General features: G+C 33.3%; 1 protein-coding gene and 1 non-coding gene across 2 annotated transcripts; both read right to left on the bottom strand.

Moving 5' to 3' along the window:
* Window positions 1-6,059: 6,059 nt before the first annotated feature.
* On the bottom strand, window positions 6,060-7,000 carry LOC139864532 (uncharacterized). Its single transcript, XM_071853114.1, has 2 exons — window positions 6,629-7,000; window positions 6,060-6,530 (listed from the first exon to the last, which is right to left on the bottom strand). Exons 1-2 carry the CDS (start codon window positions 6,998-7,000, stop codon window positions 6,060-6,062), a joined length of 843 nt encoding a protein of 280 aa, XP_071709215.1.
* A 2,979-nt stretch (window positions 7,001-9,979) lies between these two features.
* LOC139865249 (small nucleolar RNA R71) lies at window positions 9,980-10,086 on the bottom strand. Its single transcript, XR_011764768.1, has one exon. It is a non-coding gene; the product is annotated as a small nucleolar RNA R71 (small nucleolar RNA).
* Window positions 10,087-25,463: the final 15,377 nt, after the last annotated feature.

The raw sequence follows: 25,463 nt of genomic DNA, 5'->3' as shown, positions 1-25,463 counted from the left end.
ATGTATGTGTAGGATGGGTGCAGGTCGGGTGAAGTGGTTCTCGGTTATAGAGCTCGATGGACTTGCATATAGGTTCAATTGGCACGGTTGTGCATTTTGGTTGACTACCTTTGGTGAGGTGCACACTTTGTGTGTACGTTATCACATGTACTTGTGATGTGGATTATATAACCCCAATGGCGAAGGGTTGGTATTGAGTTGTGATTGGATAACCCCGATGATGTGGATTCGAATAATCCCGGGACTGTGGGTTTTGATTCGGGAAGTGAATCACGTGTGGATGCGAATTCACAATGATGCATGTACTTTGGTCATCTTATTGAGGTAGTAGTCTCGTGTGGATGCGGATTTACTAAGGCTCGTGTAGTTTGGCCAACCTCGATGTTGTTGTGGTATTGAAGATAGTAGTCTCGTGTGGATGCGGATTTACTAAGGCTCGTGTAGTTCGGCCAATCTTTTTTGGTATTGGGTTAAGGGGTTAATCTTGGGCGTTTTATGCTTTATATATATATATATATATATATATATATATATATATATATATATATATATATATATATATATATATATATATATATATATATATATATATATATATATATATATATATATATGTATATATATATTTATTTATATATATATATATATCGTCGTATTGTTGTGATGTAGCTAGCCCTCCGGGTGTAGCTTGATGGCGTTGTTCATATCGTTGTTGGTGAACTTACATTGTTGATATTCTTAGCTTGCTGTATAGCGATTGTACGGTATGCACAGATTAGCTTGCCTTTATGCTTGGATGCTCCGGTATGTGCTATTTTACTATTCGTGTGGCATGTCCATTTTATGCATATATATGTATGTAGTATATTCTCACTCACTAAGCATTAGCTTACCCTCCCGTTGTTTACATTTTTATAGATTTGCGTGGAGGCGGTGGTTCGGGTAAGCATGGGGACTAGTGGACTTGCGTAGTTGCTTAGAAGACGTGCTTTTGGATTTGATTGGGATTGGGTAGCGTGAAACAACCCGTCAAAGTACACTTGACGACCATCGTTATCTTGGTCCCACAGCTTGATCATAACTCTATATGAATTTGATAAATAACCTTGCATTCTTTATTTAAAAATGATTTCCGATAAAGGAAACCTACCAAAATGTGTAAGTTTTGAAAAACCATACATTATTACTTAACCAAAAGTTGACCAAAACAAGTCAACAACATCCACTAATAAATGTATCAAAATAGAATGCAAGTTAATGTTTAACAAAAGCTGCCATCATAAATATGCAGACTCTCTAAGCACAGCGGAAGCAATCAATCATGAACCTGAGAATAAAACATGCGAGTAACTATCAACAAAAATGTTGAGTGAATTATAGGTTTAATATTGCAAACAATATTTAATTTAAACCATAAAAATTTATGTTTGAAAACATAAAAACTCCTTTTTGGACCACAAAATTATATACTAGAAAACATATAAAAATATTATTCCATTTTCCGTGAACCACTTGGTAACCACTTAACCATTTATTTACCCTTGCCAAACACAATAAATAATATACACCGAACAAGTGTATCTTCAACTAAATACGAAGTACTAAACATTCCAATTATAAATTGCTAGCGCGACTAGCTCGAAATGAGTTTGTCAAACCCGATAGATTACAATTACCAGATTAGGGAATATTTTTGTTTGACTCACAATGAATAATTTAAACCAACTTCCATTTGTGTCCAATATGAAAAATAAAATGCATGTATTCTCATCCCAGAAGATACAAAATAGAAAAAAAAAAAAAAAAAAAAAGGACTATAACTCACCTTAAAGCAAATGAAGTAACCACACAAAAATGCGAACAGCAAACGAAGTAAAGTGATCAGGAATGATCACAACGCCGACCTATAAATAAAGCAGGTCGATATAAATAACTAACTTAGGTCAAGTCTTAGTATGATAGCTATTGTACATATTGCAAGTAGACATAGAACAACACTCAACATGCATCGGTTTGATCGGAACAGCGTACGGACACACACTTTCTATTTTTAGAAAGTTTCTATTTTTAGCAGGTTTCCATTTTAGGAAAGTTTCTATTTTAGGAAAGTTTCTATTTTAGGAAAGTTTCTATTTTTGGAAAGTTTCCAAATTTAAAAAGTTTCCATATTTAGAAAGTTGCTATTTTTGGAAAGTTTATAAGTTAGGAAAGTTTTCTTAATTAGAAAGTCAACAAAAGTCAACTGAAAGTCAAAGTCAATTGAAAGTCAACTCAAAAGTCAACCTTGGTCAAACATAGTCAACATTAATTTTAAAAGTATAAGTTATAATAATAATATAGGTTATAATGTTATTTAAAGTCATATATGTATAATTATGTCATAACGTAAGTTTACTTAAATTAAATTGAATTATTAAAGTTAACATAAGTTTAAATGATATAATTAATATCACATAAGTATTTAATTAATTAATTAAATATTAGTCATAATATAAGTATTATTAATTAATTATAGATTTTAAATCATATCATAAGTATTATTAATCAATAATGAATTATTAATCATATCATAAGTTTCTAATTATAATTATTAAATCATAAGTATTTAATAATTAAATTATAATTAAATAATAACTAAGCCTTATAATAATTAAATAATTCATTAATCCTTATTATAAGTCTTATTATAATAATCTCATAATATAAGTTTAATACTTACCATAAGTATTTTCATTAATAATAAAAGTTTCATTAATCATAAGTTTGATTAAATGTTTCATTAAATCATAATTAATTAATAAATGATATAATAAATACATATATCATGAGTCTTAAATTAAATAATTACTTTTTATATTATAATTAATTTATTAATAATGAAATTCATTATTTATATCGTAAGTCATAATTGATAACCATAAGTTTTAATTAAAAGTTCATCGGGTCATAACTTGAGCCCCGGGAATCAGTTTTCGGCGAGTCTTATATATATCTTCGCCTAACCAATCCACCCGACACCTTAATGTGCTCAAGAACATCCCAAAACTGCCACCAAGTCTTGACTTACAGCCATTAATCAGTTTGGATTTTTAATCCGCTCAAAAACGTGTTTTAGTCATAACGGGTGATCCGTGGCTCGGATTTCGATGACCCGAAAATGAAAGTTCATCCCATCATCAATCCTAACACACTAGTACACCCTAAAGACTCTAAAAATGGTCACAAAGTCAGACCATACCTGTACCAATTCGTTTTCATATTTCAATTTCAATTTCAATTAAACACCATTTTGATCATAACTTATGTTCCGGAAATCGAAATAACATGAATTCGGAGTCTAAAATTAATGTCTTGACGAGAGGAACTCATCTAGACACTTTAATTTCACTTTTATATCAGTTATATTTACAGAAAACAACAATCAAACCGCTGTCCCAAAACAATCAAACCGAAAACATATATAATCGAGCATTTCTACGCATACAATCAACAATACAATAACATATAAGCATCATACTATCATTATAACATATAAAATCAGAAAAACAAATGAAAAAAATTGAAAAGCTAGGGTTAGGGTTTATACCCTAATCAAGAATCAAAAGATATGGTTGCGTAGAGAAGAACGAGATGAATCCGATTTTGATGAAAGCCCTTTGATCCAAGCAAGAATTGATTGAAGATGATGATGGGTATGGTGATGCTAGGTGACGGCTAGGGATGGGGGAAAAAGCGAGCTTTTTAATTTTTGTGGTGTGAGAGAAATGACTAGTAAAAAAATAGATGGAAAAAGGATTAACGCTTAAAATGGAATTAAAAGTCAAAAATCAAAAACCCTCCCCCCTTGTAAGGAGTTCGGCCAAAAATTACACGGGGGTGGGCCCCATTGGCCCAAATTTGATAAAAGACTAGTTACATTTGGCCCGAACGCCCGAACGAAACCGGAAATGCGAAAACACGATTACGCGATTAATTATTTGGAGAGATATTAACTACGCGATGAAAAATATATATAAACACTATAAATAAATATATGACATTAAAATATCATATTTAAAATAATTAGGACTTAAAAATCCCAAAAGCTTGACCGTTGGTTTGAAAACCGAAAAGATTCGCCAGATAGAAATCCGCGACACGCAGAAACGTATAATTTAAAATTATGAATACAAATATTCATTTAACACATAATAATTAATATATTATTACTAAAATAATAATATAGGTCATAGAAATGACGTGGCATGAATAACAATTAACGGTCGTGAAATAATTAACGGTAAAAGATAACGGAAAACGCAGGGTCGTTACATAGCGTATCCCCAATCACCATGCTCGGTCTTTATTTTTTGTGTTAAAACTCACGTGGTCGGAAACTTGTATTTTGTACGAAAGTGTAAAAACGGCCGATGTGGGCCCGGTGTTGTAAAACTTGTTTTATCATGGGAAATTCTTAGTTTTACTTATAATGACGTGTCTTGATAATTGGTTTCGTTTAAAAGTGCCGGGAAGCGGGTTTTCCGCTCGCGTATAATTGAAAAACTGACCAGAAATTTACAGTTCATTTGGATGCCGTCCAAAAGGCTTGGACACTGTCCTGGTCTTCACTGTTGGACGTCGTCCAGATAACTGGACGCCGTCCAGATGCACTGTCTCACAAATTTTTTTTTTTTGGGTCGTGTTTTTGGTATAACGAGGGTTGGGTCGTTACACTCCGAGTGCTTTTCTATCCAGGAGATCCCACTCCTCTTGCATCATCTCTTCAGGTTTATCACCAGTGATCGGCTGATATAAACTCTTCTGATATAACACGTCTTCGATCTGCATCTTCCAGAAGCTAAAATCTGACCCATCAAATTTATCTATCTTTATTGTATCTTTATCTGCCATTGCTCCAGGTAATACTCATGAACCTTGAGCTCTGATACCACTTGTTAGGAAATCTAGGTGAGCCCTAACAAGAACTTGATAACCCTAGTTATCAACCCACCGTGCAATAAACAAATAATCACCAACACAAATAAAGATAAGAACAAGAAACGTAAAGAACAAGGAATTAACGTGGTTATGTCCAATCATTTAATTCAAACGAATTGGTTTAATCCATGGCCAAACGGAGAGAATTTTATTAGTAATTTTGTAGGTTAGGTTTAGGGTTACAATGAGATGTATTTATAGGCATACAACAACTTAAGGAGCAAGAAAAAACGAATCTAGAAGTTTCCTTCCCGTCAGACCAAGCCGCGGCGCGCCCAGGAGGGGCCACGTCGCTCCTCCAAGTGTAAACGCGAGACAGAAGAAACTTCAAACTGGAACACCTGATTGCACGTAAGCCGCGTCGTGCCAAGAAGGGCCGCGGAGCGCCTTGTTCTGTACCCGAACATCTCCTTTTGTTTTGATATCCTTCACACATCCAACAGTATGGAGTTGAACAGAGTCCCGAATTTTAATGAAACCCAAAAATTTAAAAATCCTATATAATAATACATTCATTTATATATTCTTTTCATAAATCAAATCAGCAAAATTTATTTATTACACAATTTAAACGAACATTAACTTCTTTTCTATTGATAAAGTTTTAGTATTAAATTACATATCTTATTAATTAATAATTATAATTATATCTATTATAAATTTATCATATATAAGTGTCCATTTTTATTGTCTCGAGCCCATTAAAATAGTGAGACGATTTAATGCATATCTAACCATATTGAACTATCTGGTAAATGTTGTATTTGGTTCTTTTTTTTGAACGGCAATTATTATTATTATTAAGGCTTCTAGCAAGAAACTAGAAGCAAAAAGCAACAACAATTACAATGGCTTTACAAGCCAATTGTTCCAAGACATTTGTTTTTTACTTCTACTAAACAACCAAGTATAAGAATAATTTCTAATAGAATCAAATATTTCATCTTTCCGCATTGGATTCTCCGAAAAAATTACTCCATTTCGAAATCGCCAAATGACCCATACCGTGGCAGCAACAATCGTGTACATTCGGTTTTTGTTAGAAATATTCTCCTCCCATTGATCATACCATGATAACCATTCTAACCAAGAGGCGAATCTGTTGATATCGACACTTGTCCACAAACTAACTTTTCTCCAAATTTCCTTAGCCAACAAGCACGAAAAAATATATGATGATTATCTTCCACCCCATGATTGCATATAGAACACCCAATATTACCGATGTCCACACCTCGACTAACAAGATTAAGTCTTGTCGGAAGCCTATCAATTGCCAATCTCCATAAGAAGATATTAACTTTCTTTGGAAGAGTTTTATTCCACCTTGTACCTGGATGTAACGAAGGTAAAATAGCGTTGTCAATTGAATTCCTTGTCTCTGAAACAGAAAAGTCACCATTTTGACATACTGCCCAATAATGTTTGTCATCTTGGTTCAAAAGTGGAACAGATTCCAACATTTGAGAAAGCTCATACAGGAGACTTTCACTTCTACCTCGTAAACTGATATGCTTCCAATGCCACATCCATATCCCATTATTCCATTTATACTAATAAAACAATCTTGATCAACTGCAAGGTGGAAAAGCCTATTGAATCTTACATTTAAAGGTTCATTACATAACCATGTATCCTTCCAAAAATGCACCTTTGTTCCATTTCCAACATTAAACCTTATTGGATATTTTGTGATCATACCAGAACTTTGAGCAGATAAGTACATCTTCACCATATTAAACCATATTCCACGTTTATAATCACTTTCACCATGCAAACCACCATGCATGCCATGAATAGCTTTAACTACTTTCACCCATATGCCTCCTTGATTCATATTAAAACGCCACAACCATTTTAAGATTAAGGAATAGTTGAAACCTTTAAGACTACCAATACCCAATCCTCCTTTAGCAAAACTCGCCAAAACATTATTCCATTTTACCCAATGAATTTTTTTCTCACCTTCTTGAATACCCCAAAAGAATGCACATCGAATTCGTTCCAACTCTTTTAACACCATTTTCGGACATTTAAATAAAGAAAGGAAATATATGCCCAAGTGATATTGCTCAAAACAAACATATATTTAGTCGCAATATCGTTCCAAAATGTAATGTTTTTAATTGTAATTTCCTTATTTTTAGTTGTGATCGTTTAAATAAATAAGTGTGAAGACGAAAGACGTAGATCGCTCGAAAATGAAGATTTGAAGATGAAAACGAAGATTTGAAAGATGAAAATGTCCAAAACGCTCAAACGTACAAGTTACACTTCAAGTGGTTTAATTTATCGAAGAAAAACGTCTAAAAATTGATAAATGTACAAGTAGCGGAACGCAAAGTACACGATATTAAATTATAAGAAAATGTGTTCGAGAAACCGGAACCGAGACATAAACCGGGCGTAAATGTACGAGACAACGGAGCAAAAATTACAAGTCAACTATGCACAAGAATATAATATAATATATATATAATTAATATAAATTATATATATTATATATATATAAAAATATGTCGACAAAGAAGAAAATAAAAAAAATATGTGAGCTGGATCTGGCGGCCATGCGATCACATGGGAAATAGGCATAAAACCCATGCGATCGCATGGGTTACTGTTGCAGGCCAAAATCCTATAAAAATGCAGTTTGATCGAGAGTTTTATACACAATATTTTCATTTCTTCTCTGCATACTTATATTTATAATTATAATTTTAATTTAAGTTTATTTTAATAATAAGGTTATTGTAACGTTTAATTAAGGGTTTTAAATCAGAGTTCTGTCCGTGTACCACTACGCTAATAATATCGCTTTTTACCGTTCCAACTCGCTGTAAGTCTCCACGTCCTAACTTTATTTTCACGTATCGTTATTATCGTTATTACTTCTATTGTTATAATTATTATTATTATTATTATTGTTATTTTTATTGTTATCGTAATATTTATTATTATCGTCGTTATTATCGTTATTTATTATTTATTATTGTTATCGTTTATTATTATTATTATTATTGTTACCATGTCCACTTTATATAATTTATATTTTTACGCCGTTATAATGTCCAACTAAATATCCATAGTGGTAACTAAAATGTAGAACCTCTGGACAAATGGATTGAACCATATTATAATATTATGATGTAACTTTGACTATTTTTAATATTAAGTTTAATCACCAACTCATTGTTATATAATTTAATATTTTCACCCCTATCACATAATTTATTAAAATTAATAAGCGAAAGTGCATTGAATTTACATAAATTATGCTTCAACACCTCGGTGATCTAGACGAACATATGGACAAATTATTAATAACAATTTAGAAGTGTGATTCAGTGGTTTGGGTAATATTACAGTTTATATAATCGTGTAATTATAAAAAGGGTAAGACCGTTATAATTTTGGTTTTAACGAAAGTAAAAACTGGATTAAATCTCAATTTAAATAGTCGGGGTATAATTTAATTCGCTAAAACGAGATCTAAACGAAAGTGAGATTTAGTTTTAGTTAATTAAATCTTTATAAATCGAAAGATAAAATATAAGGATATATATTAAAACATCGTAATCAGACTTAAAAACAATCCATAAATCCAGAGGGGACATATTTTAGTAGCCACTACTTTACCTTATTTTAAATCTCTTCAATTTCACTTATTGCCATATCGTAAACTTTAATTACTTTTTACTATTTTGCTATATTTCCATGAAAAAACTTATTTCTTCTACTTTGTTAAATTAGTTTAAATTGTATTTTTATTGTCATTAATTTAGTTATTTCGTTTTAGTTAAATCTAATTTCCATTCAATTAAGTAGTAAACCCTAATCCAAAATCCCCCTTTTAAATAGATTAAATTTTAGCAATTAAAAATCTTGAAAACTCCATCTCCCTGTGGAACGAACCGGATTTACCAAATAAACTATTACTATACGGATAGGACAAAGTTGCCTATATGTGTGAAATCAATCCGAAATCATAAGAACACCATATAATCACAAGCAATTCGTGTAATAAATTCAATCTAAATCCGATCAAAATAAAAGGACACGATCGAGCACAACAACTTTTTGGCGCCGCTGCCGGGGAAAGTTGGCAGTTAAATAAATAGATAATTTTTGTGATTCGTAGTAATAGTTGGATTTGTACGTGGACTGGGTTATTGGAGCCAAACAGTACTCAATTATATTGAGACCAAACGAATCCTGCCCCTCTGCTGCATCTTTTGGCTATTCGAAACGTGGATAAAATCAGAAGGAAAATCTGTTTGTTTAAAGGTTTTTATCATTGTTTTTAGTTATTCGATCCTTTCGTGAAAATTCATTTTCAAGAAAGTTCAATGTTTATACACTTAGTGAATAAATCCTTCAAGACTACATACAATTTTTCAATTGTATGACCCGTTCAGGAAATCCTAAACTCAATGCACTTAATCCAGAACCTGAAAGAAACTTGAACAAAAGATTAAAACAAGAAAAACAACAAAAATTAGGTAGTACTAGTCAACCGAAAACACCGAAAAATATCAAAAAACAAGTAGGAAACACTAGTGGTCAACCAGAAATCAAAACTGAACCTGAAACCATCGTCATTAAAGAAGAAATGGCAGAAGTAACACCTGATCCAAATGATCTACCGATGTGGAATACCAGACAAACTGTTCCCCCTCTCGCACTTGCACCTATAAGAAGACCTGAAATTGAGGCTGAAAACTGGGAAGTCAAGGGGCAGTTTATGCACATGGTTCGTGAAAACCAATTTGACGGAAGACTTAACAACAATCCGATAGAACATTTAGAAGCTTTTGAAGATTTATGTGAACTGTACAAAAACAAAGATGTTTCTTCAGATGCATTTAAGTTAAGAACTTTTCCGTACTCGTTAATCGGGGACGCAAAAGCATGGTTGAAAGCATCAAAACCTGATTCTATCACAACTTTTAATGAATTAAGAGAAAAATTCATTACCCGATTTTTTCCACCGGCAAAAGTCGAAAGACTTAGAACTGAAATCACCACTTTTAAACAAAAGTCGGATGAAACTCTTTATGATGCATGGGAAAGATTAAAAAGAATGTTATGAAATTGTCCGCAACACGGATTGCAAAAAGGGCAAATAGTACAAACTTTTTATCGTGGTATTGATGAACATACTCGTGGTATATTAGATTCCTCCGCTGGAGGAGTATTTATGTACAAATCACCAAATCAAGCGTATGACATGTTAGAAGACATGTCAGTTCATACTTTTGATTGGACACCGTCTAGAGATCAACTACCTAGAAGGACGGTGGCAAGCCTTGAAGTAAATGAAGACAATAACACAACCATAGCTTCACTGTCGAATCAATTCAAAAAGTTTGGAAGAGAAATAGAGAAACTAAATTCAACAGTTTTAGCATTGCAAGTAGGATGTGAAATCTGTGGACAACCACATTTCATGAAAGACTGTGATATCAATGATCGGCCAATGAACTCAGTAGCACAAGTTAATTTTATAGCCAATCAAAGACAAGAAAATTTTCAAGGAGGAAATTCTAATTATCAACCTGCAAACCCAGGATATCAAAACCCGAAGAATTTTACTTTTCAAAGAAATGGACCACCTGGCTTTTTCAATAGAAACCAACCTCCATTTCCACCTCAACAAAATTTCCAACAACAACCGTTACCTCAATTACCGTATCAACAACAAAATCATAGCATACAGCCAGTAGAGAAGAAATCTAACTTTGAAGAAGTTATGATGAATTTTGTCAAAATTCAATCAGAAACGAATGAGCAAGTGAAGAGACAATTACATCAAGTCCAAACGGGAAACGAGCAAGTACAAAGGAATCATCAAGTGTCAATTTAAAACCTTGAAAGAGATATGGGAAGAATATCCCAATTGCTTGTTGAAAGGCAATCGGGAACTTTACCATCCAACACGCAACCAAACCCTAAGGGTAAGGAAACTCAAAATTCAAGTAATTTTTCGCAAGTTAATTCCATAACTACGAAAAATGGGTTAAACATTAACCCCGATATTCTAAACCCTCATGCTCCTATTCCTGTTTCAAAAGACAAAGAACATGTGGTGGAAGAAAATACGATGCCAACCACAAGTGCACCAAAAACTCAAAATCAACCACCATTGAAGGTATACAAACCTCTAATTCCATATCCGCAACGTTTGAAGAAAGATAAATTACAAGCACAATACAACAAGTTTGCTGACATGATTAAGCAAATTTGTATAAATGTACCGCTTGTAGATGTTCTTGCGGGTATGCCGAATTATGGAAGGTTTATCAAAGATCTTATAGCAGACAAAGGAAAATATGCAGAAGTTTCAACCACATTCCTTAATGAGGAATGTTCAGCAATTTTACAAAAGCAAAATTTGCCACCAAAACTTGGAGATTGATGTGAAGCGAGGTGCATATAAAATAGTTTATATTTTACTAGGAAAAACTATTAAATACGATACAATTTTACACAAGATATTTATTTATTTATAGAATGGATATACTTAAACCTTGCTACAACACTTATAGGCAGTGTACCTAATCGTACAGTAGTGTAGTTTTTAGTAAGTCCGGTTCGTTCCACAGGGAAATCTTTAAACAAAGCTCAACGCTATATTAGTTTACTTTTATAAAAATACAAATATATATATAAGTAATATTATTATTATAAAGGGGGGTTTTTTTACCGTTTAATGACCGGTTTGTCGATTTTAAAACTTTAGTCGCAGTTAAAACCTAATGTAAAATATAAAATAAATACAAGACTTAAATTAAAGCGTAAAGTAAATAACAATAATGAAATTGCGAATAATAAAATTGCAATAATTAAAAAGTACGATAATTAAAAGTGCGATTAAATAACAATAAATAAAAGTGCGATAATTAGAAGTGCAATTAAATATAAAATAAAGGAAATTAAATATGAAATAAAAGAATTATGCTTATTTAAACTTCCGTAATCATGATGTTTGACGTGTTGATTTTAGTTTTATGCCCATGGGTTAATTGTCCTTTGTCCTGGATTATTCAATATGTCCGTCTGGTTTTTGTCCATAACAGTCCATCAGTCATAAATATAAATTGCAAGTGTCCTTGTCAAATTATTATTATACCCGAAGTTAAATATTCCAACTAATTGGGGATTCGAATTGTAACAAGGTTTTAATACTTTGTTTAATGAATACACCAGGTTATCGACTGCGTGTAAACCAAGGTTTTACTACTTTGTTAACAATTACACCAATTACCCTTGAATGTAATTTCACCCCTGTTTTAATTATTCTAGTGGCTATTAATCCATTTCCGTGTCCGGTTAAATGAACGATTATTCGTACATATAAATACCCCGCCCATCGTGTCCGATCGAGTGTATATGGTAATTTATAGGGACGCCCAATTGTAAATCTTTATATTAACATTAACAAACTTTCATTTAGTTAAACAAATATAAAGCCCATTAATAGCCCATAGTCTAATTTCCACAAGTGTCGTTCTTTTGTCCAAACCCCAATTATGGTACAAAGCCCAATTACCCAATTTTAGTAATTAGCCCAACATCATGATTACTTCGTTTTAAATAAGCATAATAATAACTTAGCTACGAGACATTAATATAAAAAGGTTGAACATAACTTACAATGATTAAAAATAGCGTAGCGTTACACGGACAGAATTTCGACTTACACCCTTACAACATTCGCTAACATACCCTTATTATTAGGATTTAAAATTAAAATTAAAATTAAAATATAAATTATATATATATATTACGTATATATTGAGAGAGAGATGAAAATAAGATATGAAATTTGATCAGAATTCGGTTGGCTTTATAGCCAGAGTTGAAAATTGGGGCTCCGCGACTCGCGGCAAAATGCCCTTAAAACTCCGCGAGTCGCGAAGATGTATTTACAGCTCACACCCTTGGAGTTTCTTGCTGCCGACGGTTTTTAATATATATATATAATATTTATATAATTAATATAATTAATTATATATTATATTATATTTATATACATAGTTAACTTGTAATTTTTAGTCCGTTGCGTCGAGCGTTAAGAGTTGACTCTAGTCCCGGTTCCGGATTTTCGAACGTCCTCGCGTACAATTTAATATCTTGTACTTTGCGTTTTGAATCTTGTACTTCTGTAATTTCGAGACGTTTCTTATCAATAATTGGAACCTTTTTGATTGTCTTTTGTTCTTTTGAGCTTTTTGGTCGTTTGCGTCTTCAATTCGTCGAATCTGTCTTTTGTCTTCACCTTTTATTATTTAAACGAATATCACTTGTAAATAGAACAATTGCAACTAAAAGCTTGTCTTTCTTGAGGAATAATGCTATGAAATATATGTTCGTTTTTAGCATTATCAAATATTCCCACACTTGAGCGTTGCTTGTCCTCAAGCAATATCGTCTTGAAATACTAGAATCACTTCTTTATTCTTCACACTTTGTACATCAGTGATTTCTATACGGCGGTATAAACAATGGTAGTAACGATATGGTTTACAGTCCCACATGACTGTAAAAATTTAGATCCATTAAGGAAATTGGATCTTTATGAAAACATTTGATCTTTTGAAAATTAAATCTAGTTTTTACCCTAGATAAGTTTTCCGGAATAACCCTTTACCGATGTTTGCAAAATATTTTTGTGGGTTTGGTGGGTTTCAGATTTGAAAATTTTAGCTCAAAACTTGCGGTTTTGTGTCACCCACTTGCTAACCTTGTATTTGGAAAGCAACACGTCCAGTTTACTTGTTCCGTATATTACCTTTCGGCAAACTACCGTCCGGTTGTAAAGGAAAGCGTTGAACAAGCAACTGTTAAGGCAATGTCCCGTGACATGCTTTTGATTATGGTCTATAACGTGTCGGACGCAATTACTATCCTTGGTAGGAGCAATAGTAAAGCTCACCCTTATAATTTTTCGGTCTGGCACAAGGTCCTGTCTTTGACCATGCTATGCAACCACCGTTCTTACGGTTGACACCCGATTTAGTTCAGGTGACCTAATGAATTCCAGGTGAATTCCTAGGATTTTACGTTCAATGGTAATGAACGCATTGAAAATAGGGTTTTCAGAAAACAAATCGGTTTGTATTTTTTTTTTTTTTTTTTTTCAAAATATTTTCTCGTTTAAGCTCGAGTTTAGATATCATCGAATTCCATGAGTTTGAATTCTCAATCTTTAAGGTCAATCTCTAGGATTGAGTAATATCAGTCTTAAAAGCTGATTTTTAATCTTTAAGGAGATTATCCTTTCTGGGGATCTGATTCATTAGTCTTATCCAGCTAATTTGCACGGTGCCTCCCCATTGTACGAGATAAATCCTTCTCATGGTTAGGATAAATCTGACCACTTGGCGACCCTGTTTAATGCTGAGGTCCGTGGATTTCCTGCTGATTTTAGTGATGACTTTTCTAGATTTTTCGTCAACCTACAGCTGGTCTGGACGACAACTTCATGACCTAAATCAAGAAGCGCGTGTCTTTTTCGGAAGACTTTACTTCCTTTTAATGATGGAATTGATTCATCGTGTAGATCCATCTCTTCTTTTCTTTCATCGGGTAAAACAGTTTAGTTTAGTCCAAAGCAAAAGTATTTTCAGTTATTTGTTACAGATATATGTGACATATGTTTAAAATAATTTGGTAAATTTTCCCACACTTGGCTTTTATTTTCCTTTTTATCGTCCTCTATTCCATTTTAAATGAATTTTAACATTTTAGTTTGTTTCTCAATTTATGTCCTTTCCGAGGTAACAATAATTTCGGTGTTTAAAACCTAGTTTTATCGTTCATAAATATGTATAAACATGATTTTAATTCATTTAATTGAAAATTTTGAAAAATTTTACTAGAATTGGGTAGTCAGTATATAAGACTAGGGCTGTTCTTTTTTATCAGAGAGCACTAGATTCTAATACAACTACTGCTTTACTAGTATTTTTAATGGTAACCAAGTGTTTAATATAAAAAATTTTAAAATCCGAAAGAATTTAATCCCTTCCCACACTTAAGATCTTGCAATGCCCTCATTTGCAAGAAATCAGTAACAATTTAAATTATTGAGGGTGATTTGTGTGAAAATGATTAAATTTTTACCAAAGTTTCCAAATATATTGGCGTTTGTTTGCTGAATGATAAATGGTGCACATCATTTGTTCATTCCGTCTTGTTGTTATTTCACATATATTTTGCATCTTGTCGTCAAAATTAGTTGCTTTTGCTGAACTTAATGCCAGTCTTTGAAAATGCGTTGTTTTACCCTGTTGTGTACATAAGATAAACTGCAAACATATATACATATTTTTGAAGTTTGGTATATTACCCCACATTCAAAAATTATTAAAATCTAAGAATAAAAGTTAGATAATTATAAAAATGATTACAATATTAACAAAAATATTAAATGTATCAATAATTACAAATTACAAAATAAAAAAAATAATAATAAGTAAACTAAAGATGATATTGGTACCAATAGGGGTTCCACGCATAACCATAAGTGCTATAGAATGCTTCGGCAGGGTCATACGTAGGATATGGTGGCTGCATCTCTATCGACCAAGGAGGGAAGACGGGTTTCGGTGTAGGAATATAGTTTCTACCTATATGTTGGCAATGCGCTATGATCTGGTTCTGATGAACTTGCCAATCTTCAAATGCTCTCTGTCTAGCATTTTCGTATTCCTGAGAAGCTATAAACCTATGCATTTCTTGCATCTCATTCCCCCCTCCTACATTACCTTGTTCCTGGTTTCTCTCCACCTGTGGATGTCTACCATGGTATCGTACTGCGGCGTTATTTCGCCGCTTCAAAACTTTCGCACCATGGTATACATTTAAACCTATAGTGTCGCGGGGTTCCGGCTCTTCTAGTAATAATCCCCCCCGACTTATATCCACACCGAGATATTCACCAATCAAAGTAATAAAAATACCACCTCCTATTATGCTATGTGGTCGCATCCCCCGAACCATAGCTGATAAATAATAACCCACACAATATGGTATACTTACAGCGCTCGGTGGGTCTCGAATACACATATGGTAAAACAAATCTTGTTCATTTACCTTTTCTTTGTTTTTACCCCTTTGTGTAATCGAATTAGCTAAAAACCTATGTATTACTCTTAATTCGGCTCTATCTATATCCAAATAAGAGTAGTTTCCCCCTTTGAAACGGTGATGGCTTGTCATTTGACTCCACACACCGTGTGTATCAAAATTCTCATCTATCCTTCTACCGTTTAGTATCAATCCTCTACAATCGGCAGACGCTAACTCCTCAGGCGTATATATACGTAAAGCCTGAGCCATGTCCAGTAAAGACATGTGGCGCATCGAACCGCCTAACAAAAATCTAATAAAAGAACGATCGGTTAAACTAGCTACCCGATCATTCAACTCTATACTACATAACAACTCTTCACACCATACTTTATATACAGGTCTGCGTATGGTGAATAAACATATCCAGTCATTAAAAGAAGAATTACCATACCTCTGTACAAGTAATTCCCTAATTGGCCCGGCCAATTCTACAGCTTCCAAGGGTCCCCATTCTATGACCCTCGGTACCTCAACAACCTTGGAATGAAGAGTATGCAAACCCCGTTGATATTTTGGATAATCTATCCAAAGTCTGTCAAATCTCAGGTTCGGGTGCAACTGTTCCAAGTGCATATCTGAAAAGGTCATGACTGGATGAGGTACATCCTGCTTGTAGTAGTTATCTACCTCCTGTTGTTCCAAGTTCTCAGCAGGAGCATGGCGGGCTTGGGATGAAGATTCACCCCTTTCATTCTGCAAAACACATCAAACACAAATTTTGTGCATCCAAATATGCATTAGTGTCAGCAAAATCATCAATCAAAATAATTACAATGACATTATCAATTTATATCAAACTTAAGCTCATTTTCACATTTTTATCAAATCTATACTTTTTCAAATAAGCATATACGAAAATTTTCGCCAAGTTCATAAGCATTCAACTCAAATAACATGTCAAAATAATCATTACTAGCAATTAAACAAGTCTCAAATGGCATTATCTTTCAAAAATCAAGTTCATGAATTTTAGACTTGAAAAAGTCCACTTTAATTCTCAAAATCATGTTTAGGCTCAAAGTTTGGATCATTTAACTACCTAGACATGTTACACTACTCAATTTAGCAACAATTCATGACAAAAATCGGCCATAACCTGTTTATATCAAAAAGCCCCAAATTGTTCAAGAACACAAACCCTAGATTATTCAAAATTTGAAGTTTAAGGCTTCTAATCATGTTAAACAGCATCAATCTAGGTTATACAAGCATAATACATAAACAATTTAAATCTAATTACACTAAAAAGCATCAAAATCAAATTGGGGAAAAAAATAGCTCAAGAACACTAAAATTCGAATTAAATGGTGTTTAGGTGTAGAAATTTACCGTTTTTCTTGAGTAATTCTTAGATATCATCCTTCTCAACATGATTTTAGCAAAAAATTTGGTGATTAACGGTTAAAAATTAAGATTTTTGGGGGTGATTTTCGGTGGTTTTCGGCAGTATATCGCAGTATTTTTCGGGTTGTTTTTGTGTTGTTGAGTGTACTGATCGTTTCAGCTGTTTTTATTTTTTTCTGGGTTTTGGTCCCTCCGCGAGTCGCGGAGGTTTTGCACTGCAAACTCCGCGAGTCGCGGAGTTTGGTATTTTTTTTTTTTTTTTTTTTTTTTATAATCTTTAACTTATAAATCAATTAAGTATTTAATTTTAAAATTTTGTTTCCCTTGTTATTTAGGACGAGGTCGTTTCGGATCGATGTCCTAGTCCGTCCTTCGACAAAATTTTAAAATTTGTCTTTTAGTAGCGATTGTTTTAAAAGCTAAGATTTTTGGGTTTTTTTCAATGTTTTTGGCATACTCTAATTCAGTAAGATTAAAAATAATGATAATAAAAGTTCTCGTCCCTCCCTCGGGTAAAGCAATTTCGGTTTAAAGACCTAGTCTTCAACTTACGACGAATTTTAAAAATCATATTTTTAACTTAATGAGATAAAGTAAATTTTTTTGTTTTTAAATTCACACAACTTAAATATAAAATTCAAAATTAAAAATTAAAAATTCACACCAAACTTAAAATTTGAAATGCATAAAATTAAAATTTCAAAAATTAAAAATTCATACCAAACTTAATTTAAAATTTCATAAATTCATATCAAACTTATATTAATTTTTCAAATATTTACAATTTTAAATATATTGTTTTTACAAAGTTTACAATATTAATTTAAGATTTAAATATTAATTTTAAAAACATGGTAAAAATAAAATTAAAAATCTTTTTGTCTTTTTATCCCACTTTAATCAATCAAATATTATCAAAAATATGCGCCCCTCTTTTCGGTAAAGTAATTTCGGTTCCAAGACCTAATTTAACTCATGACGAATTTTTGAAATATTTTGGGTTGATTGATTAAAGATATTTATACCTTAAGAATAAACGTTAAATTTCGCAGTGATGTAATAAATTTTTGAATGATATCAATAATTTCGGTCGCCAAACCTAATTTTATTTAATACCAATTTAATACTTTTTAGCGAACAAATTAGCGTTTATTATCAAAAGGTTAAAAATAAATAAAAATAAAAACTGTACAGACATACCTGTGAAATAGATTTCTTAGTTATATGATCTATTATATTCATAAGATAGTCGGTTTAATTGGTTTTCCATGGCTACATAGGCGTAACCTCGAGCATTCATTGTCTTTTCTTCTAAACATATGAACGGTCCGTCTCTGCATAAAGTAACAAATTCGGTATTTGAATAGGTTTGATTATTTGAACATTTACCTCCATGTGACCATTTTCCGCATTTGTGACATCGTTCTAGGTGTCGTGCTCTTCTTTTCGCTGCGGATTTTGATTTTCCTTTACCAAATTGTAACTTATTATCTTCGCATCTGGATCCTTTTCTAACTCCGTCCATTCTTTCTCTGATTACTGATACTAATTCACTCGGTAGTATGTCATTATTTCTTTTAGTGATCAAAGCGTGTAGCATTAGACCATGGTTTAGTTCACAGGCAGTCTTCATTTTGTAAAAACCTAAAAAAATAAAAATTCAGAATGGGGGGAGAAGACTAGTTCTTTAGGGTCTGCTAGGGAAAGACCATACGTGTTCCATTTTCGAGAACTACACGAAAACAGACAATCTAACTCTAACAGAAATACATATTATCCTTTAAAGACTTGATTCTCCTCACACTTAGTTAGCTGTGGTGTCGAAATTGTGATTAACTTCGTTGTCGACTTCCATCGGACCATGTATGTAATGTTTAACTCTGTGACCATTAACTTTAAATTCAATCCCATTTGAATTTATTAATTCTATCGTTCCGTATGGGAAAACTCTTTTGACTATGAATGGTCCAGACCATCTTGATTTCAATTTTCCAGGAAATAGCTTGAATCGTGAATTGAAAAGAAGAACTCTGTCTCCTTCTTTAAATTCTTTTGAACTTCTGATTCTTTTATCATGCCATTTCTTCGTTCTTTCTTTATAGATTAACGAATTATCGTATGCTTCATGTCTTAATTCTTCTAATTCGTTTAGTTGACTTAATCGTAGACGTCCGGCTTCATGTAAATCAAGATTACATGTCTTCAAAGCCCAAAATGCTTTGTGTTCAATTTCTACTGGAAGATGACATGCTTTTCCATACACAAGTCTAAAAGGTGTGGTTCCAATTGGAGTTTTGTAGGCTGTTCTAAAAGCCCAGAGTGCATCCTCCAATTTAATGGACCATTCCTTCGGATTTGATCCTACGGTTTTCTCTAGAATACGTTTTAAAGCTCGGTTTGTATTTTCAACTTGTCCACTTGTTTGTGGATGATATGCGGTGGAGATTTTATGAGTTACTCCATATCTTTTAAGAACTTTCTCAAGTTGATTATTACAGAAATGAGTTCCCCGATCACTTATTAAAGCTTTCGGTGTTCCAAACCTTGCAAAAAGACGTTTTAAAAAGTTGACTACAACTCGTGCATCGTTAGTTGGGAGAGCTTGTGCTTCCGCCCATTTAGATACATAATCAATGGCTACGAGTATATATAGATTATTATGAGATTTTGGAAATGGACCCATAAATTCAATACCCCAAATGTCAAATACTTCACATACTTGGATGACATTTTGTGGCATTTCATCACGTTGACTTATTTTTCCGGTCCTTTGACATGCATCACAGGATTTGCAAAGAAGGTGTGCGTCTTTGTAAATTGTAGGCCAATAGAATCCAGCTTCATAAACTTTTCTTGCTGTTAGTTGAGGCCCATAATGCCCTCCTGTTGGTCCTGTGTGACAATGGTTTAAAATTTTACTAGCTTCATCTCCAAATACACATCGGCGTATTATTCCATCGGGACAACTTTTAAACAGATGTGGATCTTCCCAGAAATAGTGTTTTATATCACTGAAGAATTTCTTTCGTCTTTGGTACGATAATCCTTTTTCAAGGAATCCACAAACTAAGTAGTTTGCATAGTCTGCAAACCATGGGATTTCTTTATAATCTATCTTCAATAGATATTCATCAGGAAAGTTGTCTTTTATGGCCGATTCATTTAGAACTTCTAATTCGGGATTTTCAAGACGAGAAAGATGATCAGCGGCGAGATTTTCTGCTCCTCTTTTATCTCGGATTTCAATATCAAACTCTTGTAAGAGTAAGATCCAACGGATTAATCTTGGTTTAGCATCTTGTTTTGAAAATAGGTATCTAAGAGCAGAATGGTCGGTATAGACCACCGTTTTTGCTAGAACGAGATATGATCGAAATTTGTCAAAATCAAAGACAATAGCAAGGAGTTCTTTTTCAGTAGTTGTATAGTTCGTTTGTGCTCCTTGTAATGTCTTACTAGCATAATATATAGGTTGAAATCGTTTTTCAATCCTTTGTCCTAAAACGGCTCCCATTGCAAAATCACTTGCATCGCACATTAGTTCAAATGGTAGATTCCAATTTGGTGTTATCATGATCGGTGCATTAGTGAGTTTTTCTTTAAGAATATTAAAAGATTTGATACACTCATCTGAAAAGATGAATGGCGCATCCTTTTCTAGGAGTTTATTCATAGGAGTGGCAATTTTAGAAAAATCTTTTATGAAACGTCGGTAAAAACCGGCATGCCCTAGAAAACTCCTAACTCCTCTAACATTGGTGGAATGTGGAAGTTTAGCAATTACATCTACTTTAGCTCTATCCACTTCAATTCCTTCTTTTGAAATTTTATGTCCAAGAACGATGCCTTCTTTAACCATGAAATGGCATTTCTCCCAATTAAGTACTAGATTTGATTTTTCGCATCTAATTAGCATTCGTTCCAGATTAACTAGACATGATTTAAATGTATCACCGAAGACTGAAAAGTCATCCATGAATACTTCCATGCATTCTTCTATCATGTCGTGAAAAATCGCCATCATACACCTTTGAAAGGTTGCAGGGGCGTTACAAAGTCCAAATGGCATGCGTTTGTAAGCAAAAGTACCATAAGGGCACGTGAATGTGGTTTTCTCTTGGTCTTCGGGTGCTATTGGAATTTGAAAATATCCGGAAAATCCATCTAGAAAACAATAGTAACTATTTCCGGCTAATCTTTCCAACATTTGATCTATGAAAGGTAAGGGAAAGTGATCTTTTCTGGTGGCGTCATTTAATTTTCTATAATCAATACATACACGCCATCCTGTTACAGTCCTAGTAGGAATAAGCTCATTTTTCTCATTTGTAATGACAGTCATGCCACCCTTCTTAGGCACGCATTGAACTGGGCTTACCCATGGACTATCAGAGATTGGATATATCAAACCTGCATCTAGCAGTTTAATAATCTCTTTCTTAACTACATCTTGCATATTAGGATTTAGTCTTCGTTGGCGTTGCACATACGTTTTATGACCTTCTTCCATAAGGATTTTATGTGTGCAATACGAAGGACTTATTCCTTTAATATCATGAATCTTCCATGCAATGGCTGGTTTATGAGCTTTCAACACAGAAATGAGTTGTGATTTCTCATTTTCAGTAAGAGAAGACGATATTATTACAGGTAATTCAGATTCACCATGTAAATAAGCGTATTCCAAATGGTTTGGAAGTGGCTTTAACTCTAATTTCAGAGGTTCTTCTATCGATGATTTATATCGATATCTGTCTTCTTCTTTTAGCATTTGAATTTCTTCTGTTGTTGGTTCATATCCATTAGCTATAAGTGTAGCTAACATTTCAGCTTCATTAATTGGTTCATTACCTTCTCCTAAAGAACATTCTCCTGTTCCTTGTAATTCTGGAAATTCTTCTAATAATTCTGCATGTGCATCTATAGTTTGAATATAATAACATGTATCATCTGCAGATTGTGGTTGTTGCATTGCTCTATCAACTGAAAAGGTAACACTCTCATCCTCTATACTTAGGGTCAGTTTCTTACCGAACACGTCTATCATTGCTTTAGCCGTGTTTAAGAATGGTCTTCCTAATATGAGAGGAACTTGAGAATCTTCTTCCATGTCCAAAACAACAAAATCTACTGGAAATACTAAAGTACCAACTTTAACTAGCATATTTTCCATTATCCCTCTAGGATATTTTACTGATCTATCGGCTAGTTGTATGCTTATTCTGGTTGGTTTCAATTCTCCAAGGTCTAGTTTAGCGTATAGTGAATACGGCATTAGATTTATACTAGCACCTAAGTCTGCCAATGCTTCTATTGAACTAAGACTACCCAGAAAACATGGAATTGTGAAACTTCCTGGATCAGATAATTTTTCTGGTATCTTATTCAACAGCACTGCTGAACAATTAGCATTCATAGTAACAGCCGAGAGTTCTTCCATTTTCTTTCTATTTGTGATCAGATCTTTCAAGAATTTAGCATATCTTGGCATTCCTGAAATCACATCAATGAAAGGAAGATTTACATTTATTTGTTTAAACATATCCAAGAATTTGGATTGCTCGGCTTCAAGTTTTTCTTTCTTCATTTTACTCGGGTAAGGAAGTGGTGGTTGGTATGGTTTAACATAAGGTTTAGCCTTAACTGTGTTATCTTCATTATCCTTTTCAACTACCGGTTCTTTTTCCTTATCCTGATCAGGTTGTGGTTCTTGTGGAGTAGGAATGGTTTCATCAGAAGTTACAGGTATTTCAGGTGGTTTAAGTGTTGTACCACTTCTTGTGGTAATAGCTTTAGCTGTTTCATTCCGGGGGTTAGCATTTGTATCACTAGGTAGACTTCCCGGTTTTCTTTCACCTATTAACCTTGCTAGGTTACTTACTTCTTGTTCTAGATTTTGAATAGAAGCTTGTTGATTTCTAAATGCTTGAGCATTTTGTTCATTTGTTTGTTTTTGAGATGTGAAAAACTGCGTTTGAGTTTCAACTAGCTTCGTCATCATATCTTCTAAATTCGGCTTTTTATCATCGGTTTGTTGTGGTGGTTTGTTTTGAAAATTAGGTCTTTGCTGATTATAAGTATTATTGGATACTTGTTGATTGCTAGGACCTTGTTGGTTGTTGTATGGAATATTTCGGTTATAATTCTGGTTTTGATTGTAAATCGGTCTTGGCGGTTGATAATTATTCTGATAATTATTTCCAGGCCTTTGGTTTATGTATGAAATATTCTCTCTTTGTTCCATTGTTAATTCAATACTGAGACAATCTTTTGTCAAATGTGGTCCTCCACACTGCTCACAACTAATTCGTATAGCATGAATATCTTTAGTCATCTTTTCCATTCGTCTCTCGAAAGCATCTATCTTTGCCGAAATGGAATCTAAGTCATGGCTAGAATCGGCTCTAGCTGCTTTAGATGATCTAATGATATCTTTTTCTTGGTGCCACTCATGTGAGTGGGAAGCAGTGTTATCAATAATTTTGTAAGCATCAGTTTCGGTTTTCTTCATAATAGAACCACCAGCTGCTATATCTATGTCTTTTCTTGTAGTGATGTCGCATCCTTGGTAAAATATTTGTACTATTTGACAGGTGTCTAAACCATGTTGCGGACATCCTCTTAACAACTTTCCATATCTTGTCCACGCCTCATATAGAGTTTCATTTGGCTTTTGTGTGAACGTAACAATTTCTGCTTGAAGTCTTACGGCTTTAGATGCAGGAAAGAATTGTTTAAGAAATTTGTCAATTAAAACATCCCATGTATCAATCGCCCCTTCAGGTAACGATTCCAACCAATCTTTGGCTTCTCCCTTTAAAGTCCAGGGAAATAACATGAGATATATCTGTTCATCCTCCACTTCTCGTATTTTAAATAGTGTGCAGATCCTATTAAAGGTACGTAGATGTTCATTTGGATCTTCCTTCGGCGCACCACTAAATTGGCATTGATTAGTCACCATGTGTAGAATTTGTCCTTTGATTTCATAATCTGGCGCATTAATGTCTGGATGAGTAATTGCGTGACCTTGGCCAGTGCGTTTAGCTCTCATTCGGTCTTCCATACTTAAAGGTTCCAGATTCTCCATAATTGAATTTGTTGACTCGGTATCACTAGATGATTCTGATTTAATGGTTCGTTCCTCAACAATCTCTGTTTGAATGATTGGTGGTTCCGGAGGAAAGTTTAATGGTTCAGGATCTACGAACCGTTCCTGAATATTCTCTGGATTCTCAATTGTGAGGTTGGGTTCAAAAAATGGATTATCGGAAATTTGAACTGAAGTACTTGGTCGACTGGATGACGATTCTAAAGAAAAATCAACGGCGGTTATATTTGTTAAACGATGTCTTGATCGAGTTACAGGTGGTGAACGTACAAAAGGTGATGAACGTCTTGCTCGGTGCATTCACTGAATATCCTATTAGTTTTAAAAAGGAAAGAAAAATTATAATAAGTTATCCAATTAATAGACTTTTCTGATTTTGCCCACGTTTCGAATAGCCAAAAGATGCAGCAGAGGGGCAGGATTCGTTTGGTCTCAATATAATTGAGGACTGTTTGGCTCCAATAACCCGGTCCACGTACAAATCCAACTATTACTACGAACCAGAAAATTTTGATGTCTATTAATTTAACCACTCAAAATAAATTTTCGTAATTTTAAGAAATTTAGATAAGAAGTAGAAAAAAATTCTAAGTCCTAAAACTAGAATGGCGAGAAATAAGAGAGAAAAAGAGTTCGTCGCAAAAGGTCGAAAAAGAAAAAATGGTTGAAAAATAAAAGGTGACGGAAAAATAAAAGAAACTTATAAAAACTTAAAAATACTTAACTAACCTAACCTTATTACTACAACTAACTTAAAATTATAATCGCAAATTGAAATTACTAATTGGAATGATAATTGGTACATAGTAAAAGGTGTCTAAAAATATTAAAGCTTACAAGGAAAAACTAAATCCCAAATGGAAATGACTTAAAAAGAAACTAAAACTTCAAAAGG

Source organism: Rutidosis leptorrhynchoides, chromosome 8, assembly GCF_046630445.1.
Source record: "Rutidosis leptorrhynchoides isolate AG116_Rl617_1_P2 chromosome 8, CSIRO_AGI_Rlap_v1, whole genome shotgun sequence".
Lineage (NCBI taxonomy): Eukaryota > Viridiplantae > Streptophyta > Magnoliopsida > Asterales > Asteraceae > Rutidosis > Rutidosis leptorrhynchoides.
The sequence above is the reverse complement of the archived record's forward strand: the minus strand, read 5'-3'. Positions and strand labels throughout refer to the sequence as shown.